The 25,480-nt window shown below is 55.7% G+C and overlaps 1 protein-coding gene across 13 annotated transcripts in view; it reads left to right on the forward strand.

Moving 5' to 3' along the window:
• Positions 1-25,480, forward strand: part of NCOR2 (nuclear receptor corepressor 2) — a 226,047-nt gene that overhangs the window by 146,909 nt on the left and 53,658 nt on the right. For 9 of the 13 annotated variants that reach the window (XM_063416131.1, XM_063416140.1, XM_063416141.1 and 6 more), the window contains exons 12-16: positions 1,974-2,152; positions 5,445-5,499; positions 7,631-7,729; positions 22,158-22,279; positions 23,129-23,301. In XM_063416131.1, coding sequence (XP_063272201.1) covers positions 1,974-2,152; positions 5,445-5,499; positions 7,631-7,729; positions 22,158-22,279; positions 23,129-23,301 — 628 coding nt within the window. Of the gene's footprint in view, positions 1-1,973; positions 2,153-5,444; positions 5,500-7,630; positions 7,730-17,773; positions 17,913-22,157; positions 22,280-23,128; positions 23,302-25,480 lie in introns of those variants that run through there. The other 4 variants (XM_063416136.1, XM_063416139.1, XM_063416142.1 and 1 more) reach the window with 3 other exon arrangements.

Raw genomic sequence — 25,480 nt, forward strand, 5'->3', positions numbered from 1 at the left:
GCTGTGGTTTATACTGGAAGTGAAGGTGGAAAGGGAAAGGAAAGGGAAGGGGGAAGGGGGCCAGCGCCCAGACTGCTGGGTGGAGGGCATTTTCTGTTTCATTTTGTTTTGAATGGGCTGTGTGGCTTGACACAGGGGAATCCTATGGAATGAATGGTTTGTACGTGAGCCAGTTGGCCCACATCTTCTGGGAGTGCTCCATTCATCTTGAAACATCCCCGTGACCTCGGCTTCGTTTGGATCTGGTTTCACAAGGGTTCCACTCTCTTGGCACGGAGGCGAGCTGCAGTGAATGGATCGTGTTTGGGAGGGGACAGCAGCCATGGCCCAGCAATAGCTGGGATGTTTGCAGCCTGTGTGCACGGCTGATCCCTCTCTGGGATCTCAGGCACTTTGCTCTTAGCCAGTCAAGGTGACAATGTGGAGGGCACGGATCTTGGAAGCAAAGGGAAGTTTCACAGCCCTGCAGAGGTGCTGGCCAAGTGCAGCGTTAGCTGATCCATCCCCCTGCACAGCGTGCTGCTAAACTCCACCCTGGCAGCCGCCTGCTGAGCCCCAGATCTGCTTTGCTTGTCTCAGAGGGGCCCTTAAGAGCTTCCAGCTCTTCCATAGCATTGGAAGGAGCAGGGATGTGAGAGCTGGGGAGCATCTCTGGCAGCAGGGCCAGCTCTCCACCCCAGCGTGTTGCTGGAGAGGAGGAGGGTCTGGCTGGTGGGGGGTAGTGGCAGCACTGGGCCCTGTGCCCTCCTCAGCTGCAGGCAGGGCTCCCACCAGCATCCTCAGCTCTGCACAGGGGCTGCTCCTGTAACCAGGGCAGTCTGCAGTTACCCAGGTTGATGCTCCAGCTGTTCCTCACCTCCCACCATGAGGAGACACCTGGAGCAGCCAGTTTCTAAACAGGAGGTGTCCCAGTGAGGATGGGGAAGGCCATCACGTGTGCTGAAATGTCCATATCTGTGCAGAGACGTGTTTCAGGAGGAGGAGGAGGAGGTTGGGTCTGATCAGGCACAGCAGGGAAGCAGAGCAGCACTGGGCAGGCTGGAGTCAGCAGCTTCTTGGAAGGGTTGGCCATCACTGTTCTCCCAGGAACCAGCATCTGTCTGTAAATTAAAACAGGAGCACTTGGGACCTGGCCTCCCTGGGTCAGGGGTTGGAGTTTGAGCAACGACATCCCAGGTGACAGGGAGGACTCAGACTGATGGTGCAGTTGAAGGGAGGTGGCCAGAGCATCCCTTCATCCCCACAGGGTGAACCTGTGCCAGGGCATCACCAGCAGCTCAGCCAAAGGGGCAGTCCTGGCATTTGAGCAGAAGACAGCACAAATGAGGCATCACATTGGCCTCTCTGTTGCAAATACTTAAGGAAACCAGTGTGCCCAGTCTGTCCTGTCCTGGTGTGCAGCTGGGGCTTTGGATGAACTTTGTGCTCCATAGGATGGAGTAAAGGCATCAGATCATGTCCCAGGGTGTTGCAGTAAGGAATGACAGCCTCATTTCAGTGACATTTGAAACTTCCTGGAGCAATTCAGGATTCCTGTGGAAGGGAGACATGATGTCTGCCTCTGCCCACCCTTTCAGGAAGCTTTGCAAAGCTGCCCCACTTCCCTCACACTTGGGGTGGGGGGCTGAACCTCCATGTGGCTTTTGGAGGCTGGGAGGGGGTCAGCATTCCCTGTGCTACCGCTGCTTAGACTTGTGTCTCATCATGGTCAGGAGCTGTTTCGCTTAAGTCAGACATTTCCACACAGGATCTCGAAGCCTTTTATTCCAAAATGAAAGATTAATTGTTTCCTGGCTGACAGCGATAGCCTCTTTCAGCATTTAATTCACAATTACTCCGGCAATAAAGCTGTCTAGCGCTTGCTTTTGAATTCTCCCGTTCCTCTGCCCGTCCTTTCCCTCTCGAACATCTGTCCCCTGCGGTCCCTGCGGGCCCGTGGTGCTGACCAGCTGTTCCCTGTGCTCTCCCCAAAGAACCTGGAGAAGCAGATGCGCCAGCTCGCCGTCATCCCGCCCATGCTCTACGATGCCGACCAGCAGCGCATCAAATTCATCAACATGAACGGCCTCATGGATGACCCCATGAAGGTCTACAAGGACCGGCAGGTGATGAACATGTGGAGCGAGCAGGAGAAGGAGACCTTCCGGGAAAAGTGAGTGCAGCCTCAGCTCTGTGTGTGCAGCCCTTGGGGAGGGTGGGCAGCAGCCGTGCAGGGCTGCAGCTGCAGCTCCAGCATGCTCAGGATGAATTCCCCAAGTGCTTGCCTCATCCCCCATGAGCTGCTGTGCTACCCCTGGGCACAGGGCGATGCTTCTGCACAGGAACTTCGGGCCTTGCTGTGTGGTTGGGCTGCTCCTGGCCCTGTGCTGGGCTGTGGAGAGCAGCTGCTCGTGGCAGGGTGAGATGGGGAAGTTGCTTGTGCATTCCCTGTTGTATCAGCCAGTGTAAAGGCAATGCCAGGGAAACCCAACACTCCATACACTTTTCCTTTCTGGATTATCATGCTGTCCTTTGGGCTGTGTGTCCAGGGGATTTTTGGGGCTCTCAACATCCAAGCCCTGTATGTAGACCCCCTCAGGCTGCAGCTTCCAGCTGGTGCCTGTTCCTCAGTGCTCTGTCCTGCTATCTGCAGGATTTGCCACCGGCTGCTGTTTCCATGGATGCGTTCCCACATCACACACGTGCAGACTCTGGCTGTGGAGCTTTCTCCTGTTTGCAAGCAGTGCTTGAGAGCAGCTTGGCTCCATCAAGTGAGATCACTTGGGGAGTCACTGATTCCTCCCTTGGGTACCACTGCGCTGTCAGCCAAGGTGTGGGTGCTCAGCCTGGTCTCACATCCAGACTCCCCTGTATCCCATAGCCCAGCAGGGCCCCAGGTGTGTTTGTGATACTCCAGGGGGGCCTGGAGTATCCTTGGTGCCCCCAGTGTGCTGTGGGTGTCTGTGAAAACAGAGCTGGAGTTCAGCTTCCAGCGGGATGAGCTCTGCTGGTGGACCTGAGGGACGTGGAGGTACATGGGTGCACTTTGTCCTGAGCAGCAGCACTGCTTAGCGTGGCCTCTGGACAATCAGGGGGTGCTCCATGGATTACCAGCAGGCTGTGGCCAGCCGTGCTGGAAACCTCTCCGTGTCCAGGATCCCTCCTCCTCCCCCTGCTCGTCAGGATTCCTGTTTGCAGCTGAAATAATTAATTGCCAAGATGGACCGAAAAAGAACAAAACAAGCAAACCGGCTCCAAGCCTTTGATAGAGGAGAATCCTCATTGCTAATTAGCCTTAAAATGTGCCACTCCAACCAGTGAGGCTTGCCACAAATGACGCAAAGGCTAATTAGTCGGTCTTTAATGGCAGGGTTGTGCCTGGCTAATGGGGCTGCAAGAATCCACACCCAGTGTGTGCATCCTGCAGTGCACGGTGGATTCTGTGTCATCACCGTGGGTGATGCAGAGCTCCAGGCAGAAATCCAGCCGGGTTTCAGGGCTCTCACTAAGCTCATTTTGAGAGATTGGGATTCAGGAGCTGTGAGGAGGGTGCAGGGAGCCCTGCCCCAGCTCTCCCCCAGCCTGGCGTGCCGGTGGCTGAGCTGCCTGCTGTGCTGCAGCTTCTGGCCTGGGTTTTTAAGGTGAACTGGAGTTGTGTCATCTGCGATCCTGACCCAGAGCTGGCCTCCTCCTGAGACCAGGAAAACCTGGTTCAACCTTTTGTTCAGCCCAGTTGGCGGGGGCTCCTGGAGTAAACAGACAGGCACTGCAAGGCTGACAAGCACCAGGTCTGAACTATTTTAGCTGTCAGAACATAACCACGAGGAAGAACCTGATTTGATTTGCTTCTGGGCAGGATTTCAGGTCTCTGTTGAGAGGCCATTGCTGGCCTGCTCCCAGGGAAGCTGTGGTTTGCTGGTGAAGGAGCAGGGTGCTGCTCAGGCATCGAGGCTGTGTTGTGCTGGGCAGGGTGAGAATGCAGCATCCATCTCTCATTATGGGGAGATGGCCTGGCCCATGAAAAAGAGGGGTTTGTTATCTTCATTGCCCCGACAGTGTGTTAGTACCATTGATAACACGGCCTTGAAAACCCCGTCCTGTGGTCAGCCCTGGATTTGTGCTGTGTGCAGAGTGAGGAGCCAGCTCTGGCTCTGTGCCCTCATCTCGGGTTGTCTGAGCAGCCTGTCTGGTTTGCTTTCTTCCTTTTTTTTTGTCCCCCCTAGCATTTCTGGTTTCTTTTTTGTTCTGGTGACCAGTTTTGGTGACAGGGATCTTGCAGTGCCACCCAAACCATATGGGAGTTCTGCTTCAGGAATGGCATCAAGGTGGGTGACAGCACCCATGTCTTGCTGCCGTGGCTGGACTTTGTCAGGCCCTCACTGAGTTCAGCTCAGTGTCTTGACTCCAAGTTTAGCATGGGGACAGAGCAGCAAAAGGAGGAGGGAGCTCAGCCAGTTGCCCCAGGGGAATCATTGGCAGGGCTGGAGACGTGGAGCTCCTCACCATACCCTGCCCATGTTACACCCACACCGCAGCTCTCCCAGCTTTTGCCTCCCATCCATTTCCCCAGGGCACAGAGCTGTCAGCTCCTGGGAGCTGGCAGAGGTGCACGTGCTGAACGTGGCTCACTCTGCCTGCTCAGCCCCCCAAGCACAGCCCCTGCTGGTGGCCACCTCTCCTGGCACAAAGTCACCACTCCCCAGGCTCTCCATGCTCTGGCAACGCACTGGTTAACTGTGCTGCACCTCCTGCCAAGGGCTTGCTGGCCCTCAATGCTTCCACACCAGCTAGGCACAGGGATTTGTTGGAGGAGGCATCTCTGCTAGTGGGGACAGCTTGCCCTGAGCAGGCAGGGTACCCTCCCGGGCTGCCAGAGCCAGGGATGAGCTTGCTGACAGCTCCTCCACTTGCTGGGCATGAGGCAGCGTTCAGCAGAGCTGCTGTGCCACTGGGGATCTCTTGAGCAACTCAGCAATGTGGCAGCTCTGTGCTTCCTCCCGGGGTTTGGGTTTCCCTTCCTGTCCTTTGCAGCTGCTCCCAACAGCCCAGCAGGACTTGGGGTCCTGCTCAGCGCCAGGGCTGCCCATGGCCATGATGGCAATTCCTCCCCTTTCCTTGCCAGATCCTGAGGCCTTGGCCAGGTGTGCCTGCCCTGTCCTGCTCTTGGTACAAGCCTGGGTGGCCATGGGACCGAGCAGGGTGATGAGCAGTTCTCTGGCACTGCCAGCTCCTTTCACTCCCCCACCCCGTGATGAACATTTGCACATCCAAGCTCCCAACCAGCCCAGCCCCACTGGGCTAAATTTAAAGTTCCTGTCTTTCTGGGAAGCTGAGCAGCAGACCAATATTTTCTCAAAGCTCAGAGTCCCTCTGGGAGCTGGCCTTGCTGCTCCAGGCACACAGGGCATGGCTGTGAGGGGGTCAGAGCCAGCACCCACAGTAACCCTCTCCCTCTCGCTCTGCAGGTTCATGCAGCATCCGAAGAACTTCGGCCTGATCGCCTCCTTTCTGGACAGGAAGGTAAGCCAGCCTGCCTGCCTGTAACCTGAACTGTGCTGCCTCTCCCTCCATCCCTTGGCTGTCGGTGCTGGAGCTGTCACAGGTGCTGGGCACCTGTGGGTGGTGGTGGCTCCAAGCCCCGGGCACGGTGCAGAGACGGGGGCTGAGTCAGCTGGGGGAGCAGGGAGGTGTGAACGCAGCCAGGCTGGCGCGTGGGCGGCTCAGCCGCCCCGGGAGCTGCCTGGGGAGCTGCTTCCCAGCATCTCCCGCAGGCATTTTGCACCAGCCAGGCTGTCACACAGGGGGTGGGCACCCAGCTGCCCGGCACAAAGCGGAGGGGTCTCTTTGCTCAGGGAGAGAGAGGTTTTTGAGGGTGGGCTGAGTCCTGTTTCATCCAGCAGGTTGGGTGGGTGTCCTGGAAGCACACACACCCCCCCTTGGTGTCCAGGAATAATTGCTCACAGGAATTGCCTGACCTTTCCTAGTCCATGTGGGTTGTGCTGCTTGGACTTTTTGTTTTTGCTGTTAATTGGGCTGATGGAAGAAAGATTTGAGAAAAAGACCTGGGGGAGGAATGAGTCTCTTGTCCCATTCTGAGTAATGCCAGGTACCTTCCATGGGACAGGCCATGTGGGCAGATCCTGGACAGACCCAGCCTGGAAACACAGCTATGTCCATCACTTGAATGCTCTCCTGAGCAGGAAGCATTTGAAAGCTGCTGCTTCTCTGGGCCTTTGAGTTATTTGCATCCTCTGCCCACTTCATGCAGAGTTTCACACACACAGTGTTCGCCCACTCTGGGGGAACCACTCTGCTCTCAGGGGGTGGCCTGCAGAGGTCACTTCCAGCCTAAATTATTCTCTGATTCCTCATAACTCAGGCTGGGGAAATAATTTATAAGACCTTGACCTTCCTGTCCAAAGCAGCAAGGAAGGCCAGCAGCCACCTCATGCTGCTGCTGTTGCTGTAAGATCCCAGGCTCCTCATCCGTTCGCACTCGATAAAACCGAAAGTGGTGGGACTTGGATGATGCTCACAATCCAGTCTGTGTTCCAAGCTGTAAAATGTCTTCTAATTTTATTTGTACTCGTTTGTAAATCAGGCTGTAATTATGATACAGAACACATCCATTATCCTGTTGGAGAGAGATGCAAAGTATGGCTCAATGTAATGAATTAATAGATTTTTAAATTGCATTATAAAAAAATAGTGATCTTAGCCCTTGGAACAGATGACTGTAAGTTTTTGTGTTCGCGTGTGTGTGTGTATAATCAGGGCTAAATTAGAAAGAGATCCAATTAACACTTTAAAAGTTGCAATCTGTTTTTGCAAATGGTTCCACTCCCTTGCAGAGGGATGGGGTGAGCACAGCCCCCGGGCACCCCCGGGCACACACAGCTGCCCAGGCTCCTGAGGACTTGTGGCATGATGGATCTGTGGGATAATTTTTCATCCTGAAGCCACTGATCCTGTATGTGAAGGTGTAACCCAAGGCAGGTGTTCGGGTGCCCACCCTGTTCAGCAGAGGACTTCTCCCAGCAGTGGCACATTTTGTGCTACTCAGGAGCAGGATACAGCCTGGCCGTGACTCCCTGTTTTCCTAACGTGTCCAGTCTGTGATGGTGCCTGTGGAGCTGAGCCCTGGAGTTGGGATGGCAGAGTCTGAGTGCCGGGATCTCAGTTTGGCCGCAGCGGAGCCGCGCTGCAGCCAGCGAGCTGAGGGGCTGGAAGTAACACCAGCTGACAGCCGGGTGGCAGGTTGTGCCTCGTGTGACTGCAACAGAGGCTGACAGGCGGCTCCTTCGCCTGCCTCTGCTTGCCACGGTCATCTGGGGTCAGCCCTGCTTTGCCTCCAGCACGGGGTGATCTCTGCTCAGCACCCCAACTCCATCTCCGCACGCCTGCGGGACCGCCCTGCTCTGTCCTTGGAAGGGCTGAGCCTTTTTACCAGGACACCGTGCATTGTCCCCTTCTTCCAGCTGCACTGGGAGCCTTAGGGAGGGAGGTGTGGGAAAGCTGTAGGGCTGTGGGTCTTCAGGAGCAGCAGGAGACCTGGTGATGACCGGTCCTGAACGCTGCTCCTGGAAGTCTGTGCCCCAACAGCACATGAGGACAGGACCTTCTGTCCCCTGACCTGTCCTTGTCATTGCAGACAGTGGCTGACTGTGTCCTCTATTACTACCTGACCAAGAAGAATGAGAATTACAAGAACCTCGTAAGAAGGAATTACCGGCGGCGCGGGAAGAGCCAGGTAAGAGCTGGAGCAGCGCGTGGAAGCGTCGTCTCTCAGGCTGAGCAAGGAGCTGCAGCCCCTTCTCTGAGCCCCCCAAATGCTGCTTTTCCCCCCTCCTCACATGGAGGTATTGCTAGCAGGCTGTGAGGGGTTGTGGTTGTGCTCTGTGTAGCTTTTCAGAACGTGCTGTTTAATGGCAGTTGGTGTTTGTCCATCCCCATGCCAAGGCCACGGTATCTTTAAACAAAACAAATCCAAGATGCTTAAAAAAGGGAATGGAGTGACTGTGGAAAACCTGGCTGTGTGTCAGTAACATGGGGATGCCCCTGCAGGCTGAGCTCTGTGCAAGAGCCATGTGGGGTCTGTGTCTCTGTCCCCTCTGGAGGTGGCAGCCGAGGTGGCACTGGTGACACCCAGCCAGGAGCTGGGTGGGGCTCCTGCTTTGCAGAGCCTGCCCAAGGCTCTTCCTACAGGTAAAGCTGTGGGAGGAAAAGGACTTGGGTGGGAGTGACTTCTGGTGGCACCTGAGCAGAGCCGTATAAATCCATCTGGAGTGCCAGAGGGGTCCAAGATCCCCGTGGGGGTCTCCTGTGGGGCTGGCAGGTTTGGCACTAGAGCTAGCGGGACCCTTAACCCTTTGTTCAAGGGCAGAGCAGATTCCAGGGCACACGAGGTGCCTGGGGGCAGGTGACTGAGTCAACCCTTACCATCACCATGGCCAAGATACCAATCTAGACGTGACCTTGGCAGCGTTGCTGCTGATACCATGACACCAGGAGCAGATAAGGGTAACCTTTTGGGAAGGTGCCTTAGCCCTGTGAATGCTTTCAGCCACAGGCAGGTCCTGCTGGTGCATCCCCAGGTCCGTGAAGTGAGTGATTATTTAAGTCACAAGGAGAGTGAGGTAGCCACAGAGGGACTATCTCCCCAGATAACGTGGGGATAAGGATGGAAGAACTGGCCTGGCCCGTGACATCACTGACATCAGCAGATCTTCACGCTGCATGGCCATAAAAAGCAGCACTTGGGCCTAGATCCTGATTGGGAAGCAGATAGGTAGCCTCACTCCAATTTGATTTCTGCAGCATTAAGACATCAGAATAGCTAGCACATGACAAATGTCATGGATGGGGCCCAATTTTCCCTTCTTTTTTTCAGAGACATTAGAGATGGATAAAGCCCTATTAGATTATCCAGTCCCTCTCCCAGCAAACACAGGGTGGTTCCCTCCAGTACATTTTTATAGTGTTTACCATGGTCTGTTTTGTTAGATCACAGCAACTAGAACACGAGGCCACATTTGTTTCTTGTTAGTGGTGGAGACATTTAGCACAGCTCATTCTGGTTTCAGTGTTAAATTGAGCAAATGTGGAGAGTGAGAGGCTTTGCTCTGTGTTTGCCTACCTACCCCAGCAGCCACAGACCTGCCCATCCTGCGCCCAGCAGGGCCTGTTTGTGTTTTGGGTTTTGAAATGATCCAAAGCATTGCTAGTTGCAGAATTTCCCACGCTGCTTTCCACATGATCCAGCCCTGGAGATGTGTGCTGCCCTTTGGAGCCTCGTTCAGTGCCAGCCTTTAGAAGCAGGGACTTGCTTCATCGCCTGTAGGACTGTTTTTGCAAGTAGGAATCTCACCAAAGGGAACAATTTACACCTCCCCTGGAGCAGACCTCAGCCAGAACGTGGTTGATTTTGAAAGAGGAGCCCCCCTGAGTCTGGGAGGAAGCGACACAGTGAATATTTCCCATTACTGTTGGATGCTCAGGTGGAAGGTGGGATGTTCAGACAAGCTTTAAGAGCCAAGGACTGGCTGCATGATTCACAGTGGGAGAGAGGTGCAGAACAGCAGCTGCTGCATTCAGCCTGGAGCAGCTCTTCCACAGAAATCTTTTGGGGTTTTGAAACTCACACTTTGTGCTGTGATACCTCTAGTATTTGCATCCATTTCCTGCAAGGCTGCATGAGTGCAGTGCTGGAAGAGCCTGCCTGCAGGCTTGGGAAGGGCACGCTGCTGCTGCTGAGGGGCTGCGTCTGTGCTGCAGAGGAAGGTTCTGCTGGGGTCAGACTCATTTTAGGGTGGCATTTTAAGGTAATCAAGGGATGAATATATTAAAAATCCTACAAGAAGCTGGTGGGAGCAGTGAGGCATCTCCTTTGCACCTCTTTGTGGAGCCAGGGTCTCCCCTGGGTGTGGTGCTGGTGGGATCTGCACCCACAGACCAGACTGGCTCAGTGTGTGACTGCACAGACCATCACGGGAGAGGTCAGGTACTGGCACACCTGCAGGGCTCCTGGGGATGGAATGTGACATTTTGCTTATTGAGTCTTTTCAGAGGCAGCTCAAATTCTGCCTGTGCTGCAGGAGTGCTCATTTGGGAGTAACCTGTCCCAAAGGCTCAGCCAGCACCCTGCTTGTTCCCAAGGGCTCTTGGATTCTTTAGAACCCTGTGCAGGTCCCAGCAGGTCTCTCATTCTGTTTTCCAAGTGGCCTGGTGGGGAGTGGGGACTGTGAGGAGCTGCAGCACTGGGCTGACGTGGCACTGCCAGCTCTGCCATTACCTGCCCAGTCTCAGCAACTAGAGATGGTGACAGGATAAAGGACAGAGGACACATAGGGATGGGCAATGTGCAGGGAGGAGACAGAATCCTGGACAGCCTTCCTACAGCCCAGGAGGCATGGCATTGTGTTCCCAGCATTGCCCAAACTCTGAGCACGTATTTTCCTGCTGGTAAAGGATCAAGCAGTTAAACACCAAAAGCTGAGCTGTAATTAATTTAGAGGAGAGGAGGAGAGGTTGGGTTTTGTATCAGATGAGAGGAGAGCGGATGAGATCTGATACAAAGAGCATTTCAAGTGGCCCTATGCTGGTTTCTTGCTCCTTTTCTCACAGAGAGGTTGGTGGTCTTATTTGCTGTTGGAGGCTGCAGGGAGCTTGAGAGCAAAGGGGAGATAATTACACACAGAAAAAAGCTACTCTGTGTCAAGACTATCTTTGTGGCCTACTTATTAAAAGTCCATTAAAAAATAAGAATCCCACTGCTCCCTGGCTGATGGTCTCCTGGCAAAGGATATTCCTCATAAAGCTGCTACTTACTGCTAAAAATCTCCTGCCAAGAGCAGGGACTTCACATGATTCCACTTGCAGTTTGTCAGAAAGCGGAGCAGCCGCCCACTCCGAGGCAGGATGCTCCCAGCACTCCGCCTTCCATGGCACTGCTCAGTGGAAGGGACCCACATCCAATGGCTCACAATGCATAATATTGATTATGAGGCTCCTGACATTAAGATCTTTCTAAAATAATCCTCTGTGCTTGTGTATGAAATAGCAATATAACCCTGCGAGGAGGGGAATTGATGGGAAGAGAAATAGCTTCCTTGTCATTTCTCACTGGAAAAAAAAAGGGATTTGTGCCATGGTAAAACAGTTTGATCCAATAGTCAGTGTGCAGTAATAAGCATAAATTTGCCTGAGCTTGTAACGACAAACCCTTGTGTTGATGTGTTTGTACAACTCAGGGTCTGTGGCAGTCACTCTTCAGGGTATTTCAGTGTCTCTGTGAAACCTCTAAATTCTATAGCAGGCACACCAAAATTGACCGTGTGCTTTGTTCTTTGGGAAGCTATTTTGCCAGGCTGTGGGAACACAAGTGTTGGGCTGGAAGGAAAGTGACTCTACTTCAACATAATTATTCCATTTGGAGTGCGAGATTTTTATTCCAGAGTGAATTTGCATTGATTTTGGAGTAACATTGCCCTTGTGGTAGCGGAGCAGCTGCAGCATGCCAGATATGCTTCCTGCCAGTGAATTCCTTGGAGGGAAAAACCATCATCTCCCACACACTGCTGGGATGGGCAGGTGGGCAGTCATTCCACCAGGCAAAGCTGTCAGTGGGTCAGTCTGTGAGCATGAGGACCATGGTCAGTCTGTCTGCAGGAGAACCATGGTCAGTCTGTGAGCAGGAGAACCATGGTCAGTCTGTCTGCAGGAGAACCATGGTCAGTCTGTCTGCAGGAGAACCATGGTCAGTCTGTCTGCAGGAGAACCATGGTCAGTCTGTCTGCAGGAGAACCATGGTCAGTCTGTCTGCAGGAGGACCATGGTCAGTCTGTCTGCAGGAGGACCATGGTCAGTCTGTGAGCAGGAGAACCATGGTCAGTCTGTCTGCAGGAGGACCATGGTCAGTCTGTCTGCAGGAGAACCATGGTCAGTCTGTCGGCAGGAGGATGATGGTCAGTCTGTCAGTAGGATGACGATGGTCAGTCTGTCAGCAGGAGGATGACGGTCAGTCTGTTGGCAGGAGGACCATGGTCAGTCTGTCGGCAGGAGGATCATGGTCAGTCTGTCAGCAGCAGAACCATGGATCTGTCTGTCGGCAGGAGGACCATGGATCTGTCTGTCGGCAGGAGGACCATGGATCTGTCTGTCAGCAGGAGGACCATGGGTCTGTCTGTCAGCAGGAGGACCATAGATCTGTCTGTCAGCAGGAGGATGATGGTCAGTCTGTCAGTAGGATGACGATGGTCAGTCTGTCAGCAGGAGGATGACGGTCAGTCTGTCGGCAGGAGGATCATGGTCAGTCTGTCAGCAGCAGAACCATGGATCTGTCTGTCGGCAGCAGAACCATGGATCTGTCTGTCGGCAGGAGGACCATGGGCGGCTGGAGGAGCCGCCTGCCCGCCCTGGGGATGACTCAGAGCGGGATGAAGTCATGGTGGAGGGATGCAGCCGCCGGACGGAGCATCACACCAGCCCCTCGCGCTGCTTTCAGACAGTGCTCACGTATTCCCTGGCCCGAGGGCCGTGTGTTAGCGCCGACACTTTCGAGGACTCTCTGCGTGGTCCCCGGGGGAGTGGAGCCGCCCGGACCCCCCTTCCTGCACCGAGAGCGGTGCCAGAGCCGTGCCGGCAGGGCGGGGACCCACGGTGTGACCTGGCCGGTCCCCTGCCAGCCCCGACAGCTTTCCCAGGCCCACCCTCTTCCCTGTCCCCTGCCAAAACCCAAATCGAATTATCCGTCCCGCCGTCTGTCCCGCCCTCCCCAAACACAAGCCATTCCCCTCACCAACGTGGATAAACAGCCCCAGCCCAGATTTTTATAAACAGCCCGCTTACTTTTTTGGCAGAAGCACCATCCCAAGCAGGATCCGGCCACGTTTGATATCGCATCAGTCCTGGAGCATTAAGAAAAACCTGGCCAGGCAGCTTTCCCTGGCCACTAGCAGGGGACAGTGTGGCCCTGTCACACCAGGAGGGGCTGGCCGGGTTTAGGGTTCCAGATTGTGCCTGCTCACGACTCCCGGGCTCTCTGCATCCTGTCTCCAGTGCAGGAGCACATCTCCCACCCTGCTCCAGCCTTGCCATGCCAGTGCCTCTCCTCCCTCCCCAGGGATCAGACCCAGAGCTCAGCAAACCATTCTAACTCTAAATTGTGCAAGTGCTCCTACTCCAGTAACCACAGCAGCTGATGAGAGGAATGATGCTTGTTTCTGGGAACCATTTGATCTTCATCAGTCCAGGGAGCAGCTCCTCATTAGTGATAAAGGGTTTGACTTTTTCCTCTTCCAGACGCAGGGAAATACTTGTCACAAAATCCTGGTTTAATCATGCATCACGTCATACTGACACAGCCCTGGATGTGGCCAGTAAACTTTGTGCCACAAATAACCAAGAAATTATTCTGCAGGCACTTTAAGCTGTGCTGCCTGGAGTGTTGTATCTAAAAGAGCTCTGAAATTATCTGCAGATGAGCAGGGGCGGGCTGTGATGGAGATTGCCTGGTTGGGAACCATGCCAGGGATGTCAGTATTGGGGCATGGGTTCATCTTCTGCCAGTGGAATGTCACCGCTGGGATATAAAAGGGCTTGAATTTGGCTCATTTTCTGGACAAATCCGCAGTGTGACAGGGCTGCTGATGGCCTGGGGAATCAGGCTGAGGCTGCAGAACCAATGAGAAGTTGAACGTGGTCGGACCCTGTGGTCCTGCTCCTGCTCATGTGTGGCCTCACAGAAAGAAACATCTCACAGTTTGTCCCCTGGGTGCTCAGTGCAGGCTGTCACTCTTTAAACCTGCGGTCACCAGAGAGATTTGTGTCAGGATGGCTGTCCAGGAGGTGAATGAGGTGTGAGACACAGTGAGGCTCGAGTTGAGGTGAATTCTGTAACCCTCCCTTGGCACCTGTTCTTTCAGTCTGGACTCCTGTTGCTTATAGGGACACCTGGACTCCCAGGTGTGCCCTGTAAGGTCCATCGTGCCTGCTCCCCCATCACAAGGGTGCAGCAGCTTTCTCACAGCCCTGCCGCCCCTCCAGGCAGCACAATCGGGCAAACACAATGGAAACTTGCATTCCTGAAATCCCAGCTGCAGTTTTGGGGGTGATTTAATGAGAACGACATGGCCATATTTGGGTAAAGAATCGGAGGATGCGTTGCCACAGGAGGGTGGCTGCTCGGTCCCCAGGTCCCCATGTGGGCTGGTGACAGTGCAGGGACAGCAGGGAGACTCGTGGGCTCAGAGCAGGGACAGGCACCAGCAGGCAGGGACACACAGCCACCTCCTCAGGGGTGGCACAGGCTGCTGATGGAGCCTTTGGCCCTCACAGCCGGGCTCTGCCGTGCTGCTGGTGGCATCTGCAGGTAGCAGTAACAAAACAGTCCTTAAGTGAGGTGGCCCCCAGGTCGGGAGTGGTGTTTCTCCAGCAGCAGGTGGATGTGTCCAAGCAGGAGAGCTCCACCACGCCCCTGCCCACGTGAGTATTCCTGGGGCAGGGTTTGGGATGGGGCTGGGCATTGCTGATCCCAGCGAGGGCCCTGCAGCATCCTCACAGCAGGACACAGAAGCGGTTGGATTTTGGGATGAGTTGTTTTATCTGTTGTTGTGATCCAGGTTTGACTAGGAAAGAATGGGAAATAGGTCATGTCATTGCTAAATTGCTTTCTAAAGCAGGCACAGCTGAAAATCCCAGAAATCTGCTTCTGTGAGGATACAGGGCTTGCTTTGCCCCTGGTTGTTCATGGCGTGTGTGCATGCTGCTCTGCATCCCACAAACTGCTGACCTGGCACCTTCCTCTGTTGGCAGGGCTTGGGGAGGGGTCGGCGTGTGGCCAGGGGCCTGTGAGCAGGGGGGAGCAGGGTAAAGCAAACCACAGGGAGGAGAAAGCACGTGTTCCCTGCCCGGGACAGAGCAGGGGCTCATCTCCGCTGCTTCCAAACGTTATGCTCTCTTCCCTTCGGGTCATTTTTCCCTTCACAAGCAATCAAATCACTTTTTAAAAAACTCAGCAGCGACCCAGAAAAGAAACATTTCCTCTTATGGAAAAGCCCTCAGTGGTTCAAGGAAGAATCTGGTGAGCAGGGTCCTGTAAAAAATCACTTCAGTGCTTCTGTGGTATCACAGAGCACACAGTGGGAAAGAGGCAGTGCCAGCTGTGCTGGGCTGAGCCACACTGGGCCCTGCCTGAGCGGTTCCTGTGCCCAGCAGGCTCCCAGTGGTGCCCAAGATGAGCCCACACTCAAGTGAGTGCATCCAGGCACGCTGGTCCTGTGGTCTGGCAAGTGATGCATGATCCAGCATCACTCCAGTCCCACCACCAGCCCCTCTGCTCACCCCTGACGTGCTGCATGCCCCCAGGACCCTGCTTGCTCCAGGACCAGCAGCCTGGGAGATGGCACAGGGCTTTCCCATGGCATGGCAGGGCAGCCTGGCTGCAGCTGCCAGCGCTTTGCTGCTGGTACTGGCCGTGTTTGGTGGCCTGTGGTGGCCAGGAGCTGTGCTGGTGAGTGTGCACAGGGTGTGTCCAGGTCTCCTGGGACACTGGGCACAGCCTCAGTGTTCTCCATCCCTGCCACGTGATGAATGTGTGTTGCAGAGTTGGCTGTTTGCTGGTAGAGGAGCAGCCCAGCTCAGAGCTGCCACAGTTTGAGCTGCACTGAGCGATCCCTGTGCTCTCTATCGTTCTTATGAAATCTGAGCCTTGCTCTTTGAGGTTTTGGACTTGCTTCCACAGCCAACAGAATCAAACCCAGCCCTGGGATGCAAGCAATCAAAGCCGAGTTGCCGGCAGACATTCCTCTTCCTCCCCTTGTTGTTTTGGCAGCAGCTTGTTTTGCTTTGTGGTTTCTCCCATGAGTGGAGGGTGCCGCGCGCGGTCGTGAGAAGCCAGGCAGTGTGGCAGTGGGTGGCAGCGAGGCCTGAGGCGTTCCTGACCACTGGAGCAGGGGCTCCAGGCTCTGGGAGTCGCTTACATGACACACGTGTGTGTTTCTAAGCCATCCTCCCTGTGCTGTGTATCCAGCCTGCCTCGGGAGGTGGTAGGGACATGTGGGGAGCGGTGTTTGCAGTGGCTGTGCAGTATCAAACCTCAGAGGTGGGTGCTTCTGCCTCTGCTGTGGCATTGGCAAAGAAAGAAATTCCACAGGCACATTGGGTGCCTGGGCAGCGTGATGGCCAAGAGGGAGGCTGGTGCTGAGGTGGCCAGCACCCTGCCCTGGCACTCTCTGGTGTGACCTGCCAGAGGAAGAGCTTGAAAGCAGGTGGAAAGACACATGTAGGTGGCAGAGAGAGGATGCTCCTGAGCTACAGCTGCACGGTGCCAGCCCTGTTCCTGGCAAAGATGCCCTGCATAGAATCTGTAGGGCTGGGGAGAGGGGTAAGAGCCAAGTGCCAAGTCCTGCTGGCTGTGCTGCACAGAGCATCCTGCCCTGTGGTGCCAGTTCCGGGCCCTGTGGGATGTCCAGGGTGATGCCAGCAGGCAGCCGTGCATGCCCACGGCCCTGGCAGCTGTGCTGGACTCCTGGAGAAGCAGCAAAGCAAACCCCAGGCGTTCCTGGCCAGCATAGCGTTGGCCTTTTGTCTTCAGCTTATCTCGAGCTGGTTTTAATTTGCAACTCCCTGATTGCGTGCAATGACCTTGGCCTGAGCCTGCTCTGCAGCTGAGTGCCCTGGAGAACATCATAAATGCCATTGATCTGAAGTCACACGTGGGAGAGGCGGCACAGCCGAGTGGGTGCTCCCAGCTGCCAGAGGCTATGGGGCTCGCACTGGTGGGATGCAGCCCCCTCCAAAGTCCTTGTCAGAACAGACTCTGGTGTGACATGCTGGGGAGAGGGTTGGCACATGTCCCTGCGCTGCCGCAGTGAGGCTGTGGCAAGGGTGCAGAGCTGCCTTTAAACAAAAACCCGGAGCTCGCTGCCTGCAGTAGCTGGGAATGAGCTTGAGTGGCACCAACACCATGTGCCTTGCAGCTCAGCCTGGCATGCACAACTCCCTCTGCACCAGGGTGTGCAGGCTTGCTCCCTCCTGGTTTAAGGAACAAACAGGAGCTGGTGGTTCCATCTCCTGTGAGAGCCCAGGGCACTGTAACGATGGCAGGGGTGATGATGCATCTGCCAGCAACCAAATGGCATCCCCCGTGCAGCCAATCTGGCCCTGAAACCTGGTGTGGGAGAGGAGATGCCAGCTTCAGTGGCACTTAGGCTCAGGGACGGGCTGTTTGTCAGTGCCACCACCATGACCCAGTTCCCCACTAGCATATCCAGCAGCAAGTGGTGTAGTTGGGGTGGCAGGAGCTGGTAGTTCTGATTCAGGACCTGGACTGCCAGGGATGAGCTCATTCCTGCTGGCAAAAGTGGTGTTTTGGTGCATGTTTTGAGAGTGCTGTGGCACAAGGAGTGAGGGGGGCCAGGGGAGGGCGCGGGTGCCTCAGTTGCAAGGTGCACGGTCCTAGTGGTTAACGCTGGGATGTCCTGTGGGCAGCAAGGGAGGTCCCCTGTTCCTGGTCCCCTGCCACAGCCGGGGGCATCTCGCCACAAAGGGCATGGGGAAGGCAGCAGCGGTCGTTTTCTGGAGGCTCGCAAGTTTGGAAAATAAATAGCCCTGCACTGTAGGTTAAGCTTGGCATCCTGGCGGATTAATCACGCAGGCTGCAGCCAGCACTGAGAGCCCCGGTGACGAGAGCTGTGGTTTATAGATGATGATTCATCGCTCGACTTAGAGCGACCACGTTATTCCAGCAGATTGCAAAATCATAAGAGGAATGTTGTGGTTAGTTTACGGCTTAACTATGCAAATCGTCAGGAAGCCTTCAGAGCCGGAGAACGTAAGGCACAGCGCGCCCGGATGGCTGGGCGGTGAGCAGGGGCCGGGAGCTGGCGATGGGGCTGTCGGGGACCGGCCGCTCGCGGGAGCCGGGGAGCGGGGAGGTGAGTGATCGGGGAGACGAGGGCCCCGAGCCCCGGGGAGCCTGCCCGCGGGGCGCTTCGGAGGCGAGGGACGCGCTGCCGGCTGCCAAGGGCTTTCTGCCTGGTTTCGCCGTCTCTGTGCCACAGGCTCAGGCGTATCCGGCGGGGTTGGGGAGGGCAGAGGTGGGGAGCTGCTTCCCCCACCTCCTCCTGCCCTCTCGTCCCGCTTCCAGCAGCAGGCAGTGCCTCGGCAGAGGAAGTAAACAGAGTGGGAGGAGCTGCACCTCTTCCTCGCCAGGGCTCTCCCCCAGCGAGTCCCGCTGTCAGGACGCGCACAAGTTGGTCCCTTCTCAGCAGGCTCAGCGTTCCCCTGTCCGGCTCCTACCCGCCCCAAAAGCGCGCTTGGGCACGAAGCTGCATGGCAGCCGAGCTCGCCGTGCCGTGCCCGGGGGAGCCGGCCGGGCAGGGCGAGCCGTGCCGGTCCGGCGGGCAGGCGGGCGCTGCGGGAGCGGCTGTGCCCGCGGCGGGCCCCGGGAACGCGGCGTTCCCGGTGGAGCTGGCAGCGCTCCGCGCCGCTCCAGCTGCGCCGGGGCCGCCGGGGCTCCGGGGCAGAGGTGAGCAGGTGTTTGTCATTACCGAGCCGCTCCCGCCGCAGCGCGGCGAGCGGAGGAGGCCGCCGGGACTCGGGGCAGGGTCGGCCTCTCGCTCGCGCGTCCCGTGTCCGATTTTGTCCTGGGGCCTTTTAAAATAAACAGGATGCGTCGGCAGCAAAAACAAGCGGCAGCGATGCTGAGGAGGAGGAAGGGCGGTCCGGGGTTAGAGCGTCTGACCTGGGAGGGAGGGACAGCCCTGCCCTCTGCCACAGGCATCTTACCTGGCCTCGGGCACATCCCTTCGCCCACTTGTGCGAGGCGGGGAGCACGTCCCTGGTTTGTCTCTGGGCGATGGAGTGCCTCATCCCCAGGATGGCAGAGATGTAGGTGGAGAGAGGTTTGAGCTTGCCGGGAGCTGAGCAGTTTTAGTGCCGGCCTTTGGGGGTTCCGCTGAGGGCTGACCCACCTGCCAGTCCACCCCTAGCCAGGGCGGTGTGAATCACAGGGAAATCAGCTGGTAATTGGGGAAGCATTTCCTGGCCCGTCACGCTTTGGGATGGCGTCCCGTCCCTTGAATCATGCAGAGCTGGTCCGTGTCCAGCTCTAAGAATAGCCTCCCCACACAGGCAGGGGCAGTGCCTCGGGAGCGGGCCCGGCCGGCCCGCGGGCTCCCGGCGCTGCCCGCCCTGTGCCACGGCCCGGCCCGGTTCCCGTGCCAGTCTGAGGGCTGGGGTAGGGCACACAGCACGGATGGCCGTGCTCGGTCACTGAGGGATGGTCTTGTCTGTGTGTGCCATTTGTAGCTGAGCTCTGAAATGGCTTCATTCAGCACCCCGGGGTGTCCGCTCCCCACCCAGGGCTGGGTGCTCGGTGCCAGCCCCACAGCTTCCAGTCCAGCATGAACCCCTGGCTGTGATGTAAGGGGGGCATTCATGAGCAGAGGCGTTTCCTGGGGTGTTTGGCAGGTGCCCTGCTCTGCAGCCAAGCTCTAGTACAGGAGATAAGCCATCACTGTGGGCTTGCCAGGGTCCAGATCAGCATTTGGCTGGGAGCCTTTCCTCAGATGAAGACATGAGCACAGCCTTGGGTGGAGCTGGGTCGGTTTTCCCACCATGGCCTCATGGTGATGATGCTGCCCATTTTATGTATTTCACCTGGCTGACAGGTGAGACCTGTCCTGTCTGCCGTGCTGGGTGCAGGATGCTTATCCCACCTGGCTCTCGCTCCTGGCTTTGGGCACCCGGCCGTGGCCAGAGCAGGGCAATCACTAGAGGGCATCCTTGGATCGAGATGTGCCTCTGCACTGGGAGAAGCCTTAATTTGGTGTCCTACTAGGCTGGGCTTGAAACGTTTGGGAGGAGAGGGATGTGCAGTGGCCCACTGAAGCCAGTCCAGTGGGGTTTGCCCATCCTGATCATGCCAGAGCTTGGCAGATGCCTCTGCAGGGAAGCACCTGGGTTGTTGTGTGAGCCACCAAGGCCACTCTCATCTCTCCCTGCCTTCCTGCTCCTGTGTTTGCAGGCTGGTACAGGGAGCTCCTTGGCATCGCTGCCATTCCAGCCTGTTTCTCTGGGGAAAAGATGCAATGGCTGCTCAGGCTGGCAGCCCCCTAGTTCACACAAGTGTAGAGACAGGATAAAATGGTGCTGAACCTTTCCTGGACACTCACTCCAGCTTGAAGCTGGGGCAGGTACTTGTACAGTCACAGCTGGGTTTAAATCTGAAGGAAAGCTGGGATCTCTGGGATGTAAGGTTTCCCCCATCCCACAAAAGAAAATATTTGCAACTGGGTAGTAGAAATACCATGAACCTCATGTGGGCTCCCCTCCCTTGCCAAACCTTTGGTGAGGGGAATGCAGGTGGGTGGTGATGGCCAGGGCTGGGCCAGAGCCTGTCCTGCTGCCTGTCCAGCCCTTGGAGGTCACAGCCCTCACCTCATGTGTCTGTCTGGGCTGAACCCACGCTCAGGGTTCACCGTGGAGTGACTCAGAGTCAGAGAGTTCAGGGCAGTGCTGGGGAAATGCACATGATGGATGCCCTTTGCTCCTCTGCAGTCAGTGCAGGCGTCCCCACCTTCTGTTCCAGCTTGTCCCCTGCCCTCCTCCTTCCCCCCTGGTTTGGGGGATGACGGGGGCAGTGCCTGCTGCACTGGGGATGACACTTCCCTTGGCCACTTGCTGCATGAGACAGCCTGTTCCCCAAGCATGTGGTGTTCTGTGGACTCTGGAAAATCATAAGCAACTGAGTGCTCATCCCAACTGTTCCCTGACTCCCTCTCCCCTGGGACCTCCCAGCCTTGCATCCCACGGAGCAATTCCCAGAGCATCAGGAGTGTGAGCTGATGCATTGCAGTTGTGCTCTGCACGTGTGCAGAGGTGCTCTAGGGGCTGGCCAAGCGTGCCAAGATCCTGATGGCACAGCTGCCTGCCCCTGTTCAAGGAGGAACTGAAAGTCTGTGGGGTTTCAGTGGTGGCTGTGCCTGGGGTTTAAGGACTTTTGTTCAACCAGGCCCTGAAAGAAGCAGCAGTTTTCTCGTTAAAATGCTCCATTTGACAGCTCTACACTTCTGATTTTAGCACCAGCCCATGGGGTCAAAGAGCTCTGCTTTGCTCATGTTTGAAGCAGCCTCCCATTTCTGCAGAGTGGGATTAGGCCAGTCCTACTGGCTCAAGGGATGTGAGGACACCTCATCTGTACTTGCTGTATGGCTGCATGCCAGCCAGACCAGCCACCTTCTGCTGATGAATCCGTTTCAAGGCAATTTTACTCCCCATTACATCACCAAACCCTTTCCCAAGGGGTGGTGGAAGCCCTGCAGGCTGGGCAGGGGCCGGGTGAGTCCGGGTGGGTTTCCTGGAGCAAGCAGCCTTGCATTAGCCAGGAGCAGGATGGTTTAATAAATCATTTCCGTCTCTAATTTCTACTTCTCTATTCAATGCCTCTCGTTTGCTGGTCACCAGAGGGAAGGGAGGTCAGGGGAACCAGGCCTCCCTAGCAACCTCCTTCCTGCAGCTGTTGAAACAAAATCCAGAACTATAATAATCACTGTGTCCTCCCTGGGGTACCACGGTACCTTCGGTCTGAGCAGCAGCAGTGGCAGTGTTGGGGTGATTGGGCTCACGGCCTCTGCTGAAGGTGCCAGGTGGTTCAGAGAGGGCACCTTGCACCTTGGTGATACAGAGCCACAAACATTCCCCATGGGCTGTGTCAGATGCTTGGGAGAAAGATCAGAAGCGTTGATATTGCTGAGCCTCGGGGTGTCACTGGTGCCCTGTCTCCTCTATGCTCCAGCAAAATGCATCCACTGCTGCAAATCACCTCCCGTGTGGCCAAGCCAGAACAGGAGGGCAGTTCTCACCTCCCTGCCTTACCCTACATCAGATCCTTGCTTGTTGCCTGATCCCAGGGGAGCAGCTGGGGCTGTCCCACTGCCTGGAACAGGAGCCAGAGTGCAGCTGCCATGCTTGATCCTGAACTACCTCTGATCTCCCTGGGAGGCTTTTGGCCCCTGTGGCCTCCACCAGTGCCCTACCTGCACCCTCTGCCTGCAGCTCTTTCCTCTTGGCCACTTGCCCCCAGCATTGTTTCGCAGTTGTTTGGGTTGGCCCAGGTGCTGCCCTGTGTCCGCCTCAGCGCCGAGGGCTTGGTTTATTTTACGTCCTTTGTTTTGCAGCAGCAGCAAATGCCCCGGAGCAGCCAAGAAGAGAAAGATGAAAAAGAGAAAGAAAAAGAGAAGGAGGGAGAGAAGGAGGAAGACAAGCAGGAAACAGAAAATGACAAAGAAGAACTGACAAAGTAAGGACAAGCCTCCCTGCCTGGCTCTGGTGGGCTGGGGCTGCAGTGGTGGAATGTGGTGATGGGATGCAGCATAGTCCAGAGCTGCCTGGCCCTGTGCAGGACCCTGTGTGCCCACCTCACCTCCTCTGCAGGGAGGGAAAGGCAGATCCTCCTCCTCATTCCTCTTCCCTGCTGCTCCCAAACTGGGAAAGCAACACGATGTGGGGGGTTTTTTTACATCAACCCAATCAATCTGCAAAGCTGCTGTTATCCTCCAGCTTGGTTTGTTGTTACGAGAGCCTCTGGGAGCTGGAGGAGCAATCGGGGCACGGTGGAGCACGGCACTTCACCTTTAGTGTTATTGATGTCAACGTGAGCACTCCCAGATGAGGAGCTCCAGCCAGCCCTGCCTCCCTCACGCCGAGCATCAGCGCCGTGGCAGGGGAAGGTTGGCACGCAGACCGCTCGCTATCTGTAATGGGCTTAATACTTGGTTTAAAAGAACATCTGGCTTCATTATATCTAGGCTGCAAAGACATTTACCAGCAGGTCCCTTTCAGGAAGATAAATGAGGAGGAGGCAGGGATGAATTTGAATGGTCTGGTATTAAACCTGTCTCCGTCAGGTCTCTGTGTGCACTTGGTGGTGGAGCTGCAGCCAGCTGCAGAAAGAAAACCCCACCACAAATCACCCCAGCCAGGAAAAGAGCCTGCGTCTGCAAAAAAACCTGCAGACCTGCCCCCCTAAAAAACCAACAACAAAAAGAAAAATCCCCAAACACGTGCAGAGAAATAATTGCTTGACCTAAAAATCAGACCGACCAAACAACTTGTTTTTTTTTTTTCTCTTCTTTCCCTGTTTTCTCAGGGACAAGAACGACGACACATCCGGAGAAGACAACGATGAGAAGGAAACGGTCACCTCCAAAGGCCGCAAAACCGCCAACAGCCAGGGCCGGCGCAAGGGCCGCATCACCCGCTCCATGGCCAACGAGGCCAACAACGAGGAGGCCACCACGCCACAGCAGAGCGCAGAGCTGGGTAGGTGGCAGGGGACAGGGGGAGCCTGCCCTGGGCTGGGCTTTTGGGCTGTCCATTGTGCTGGGATGGGATGTCACCCTGCTGTGCTCCCCAAAGAGGGGTTTCCTTTGTGAGAGGCTTCTTTCTGGGAGTAGCAATGATATTTCTCTGTCACGTGAATTACTCAGAGTGGTTCACCAGGATGAGTAGGGGCATTTGCGAGCCTGGGCTGTCCTGGCTGAGTGTTAATGGGTTTTAAGGCCTCAGAGGGAAAGCATTGCAAAAGGTAAAAAGGGAAGCCTTCAGTTCTAGCAGTGCTTTGGCAATGCTTGTGTCCCTCCTGCGCTTGGAGCTGGTTCCCTTTGCGGCTACTCCGGCTTGCCAGTCCCCTCAACCTCTGCACAGGACCCTGCTCTGCCCTCCCAGGCTTGCCTGGGTCTCTGCCATTTCTCCTACCTGCTCTATTTTCAAATTTCTCTGGAGCCTGAGCAGCTGCAGCCTGTGGGATCTGCTCTTCCTTGGCCTTGGGCATTGGGCTGGTTCATTTCCATCCATACCTGATGCAGCAAAGGGTGCTGCCCACACTGTGGCATCCAGGCACTGCACCAGCCCACAGTGCAGCCACAGCCGTGCCACACTGCCATGCTGGCCTTGGGCTGGATGGGAATTCATGGCAGCATCCACAGCCCCACACTGGGCACATCTGCCTCTGGCATCTGCAACATCAGTAGTTGCCACCCCAGGGAGCAGGCTCATGTATTGACTTACAGAAGCCAATGCATCGAGGAATTTGGCTGATTCTCCTGTATTTTCTACCCTGTCAAAGTACGAAATTATTGCTGTGCTACCTAAGGCAGGTAAAAATAAAAGCAGGGTGACTCCTCTCGGTTCCCTTGCTCTGCAGTTTCTTGCTTGTGCTGTTCCATGTGCTATAAATCACGCGGAGGTGTTTCGCCTCCCTGTTCTCTGCTGACAACTGGCTGAAGCCTTGATTGCGAGCGCTCTGTTTTCATACAGGCGATATAAATAGTCCCCAGCACAACAGAGCCCTGCTCTCTCCCTCCAACTTGTTCAGCAGTGCTGCAGAGAAGCAGCAGATAGTGCCAGTAACTTAGATGGGATTTTTTATCCTGGTATCTCAGAGTCCTTGATAAACTTCACTGCGAACACAGAGGAAAGCCTTTAGACCACGTTAAATTGGGAAAAAGGAATGGATCAATTCCAGTGACATATCTGAGCAATTGATTTCACTTTATGTCTCTCCAATAGCGCTTTAATTTGGGTTGGCTAAGAAAGTTATTGCATTTTAAATACCAATTGAACATTAAAAAACAGCACAAAACCGTATTGTGGTTTAACTGCAGCGTGCCGGAGCTCCCCGTAGGCATCTGTTTCATAACTGCGCAACCTCAGGCGATGCCATTAATCAAACCAAACGGGCCGTTCCTGTGACATTTCTGTGCCATCCAACAGCAGCCAGCACCAGCTGAGCCAAGGGCCTGCACAGCGCTGGGGACACTCGCTTTACGTAAACGAGCGCTGTGCCCCGGCTCTGCCTGCTGCCAGGGGGAAGCGGTGAGGTATTGATTTCCCTCCCTCTTGGCTGCTGTCCCAGGGGTGACACGGTGCTGGGGGAGGCAGTGACCTGCGCTGTCTTCCGGGAGGTGACACCTGCAATCGTGTTCAGCTGGCTCTGAAGGAGATCCTTCTGCCCAGTGCTGTGGGCATTGGAAGCCACGCTGTCCTCCCACAGGGTCTCAGCTTCTTGTAGAGCTTCTTGGAAGAGCCTTCCTTCTCTCCTTGCCTGTCTTCTTTATCCTGAACCTATCAGCCTGTTTTCCATTTTGAAAGGACACTGTCAAAACATCTCTCATCACTGTTGAAATAATGCTTTGCCTGTTGTTTAGAGTAATAACCCCTTGGCAGCCTGAGCCGGAAATCTGTTTCCTTACCGAGTTGTTTTTTGTCTCTGACTCACACCCCAGTGTGTTATTGTAGGGTTTGCTCTGTGCCAGGCTGCCAGCAGGACTGGTGCATAGTGAAGGCTTTATGCAGGACCTCGGTGTCCCCAGCACCTGCTTGGAGCTGGGGAGAGAGGCAGCATCAGCTGCTGACACCCCTGTCAGCCTCCTGGCTGGAGCAGCATGTCCCCTTTGATGGGCGCTGCTCCAGATAGGCGCCCGCTGTTGCTGGAAGTGGC

The sequence above is a fragment of the Prinia subflava genome, chromosome 19 (assembly GCF_021018805.1).
Source record: "Prinia subflava isolate CZ2003 ecotype Zambia chromosome 19, Cam_Psub_1.2, whole genome shotgun sequence".
NCBI classification, from domain to species: domain Eukaryota; kingdom Metazoa; phylum Chordata; class Aves; order Passeriformes; family Cisticolidae; genus Prinia; species Prinia subflava.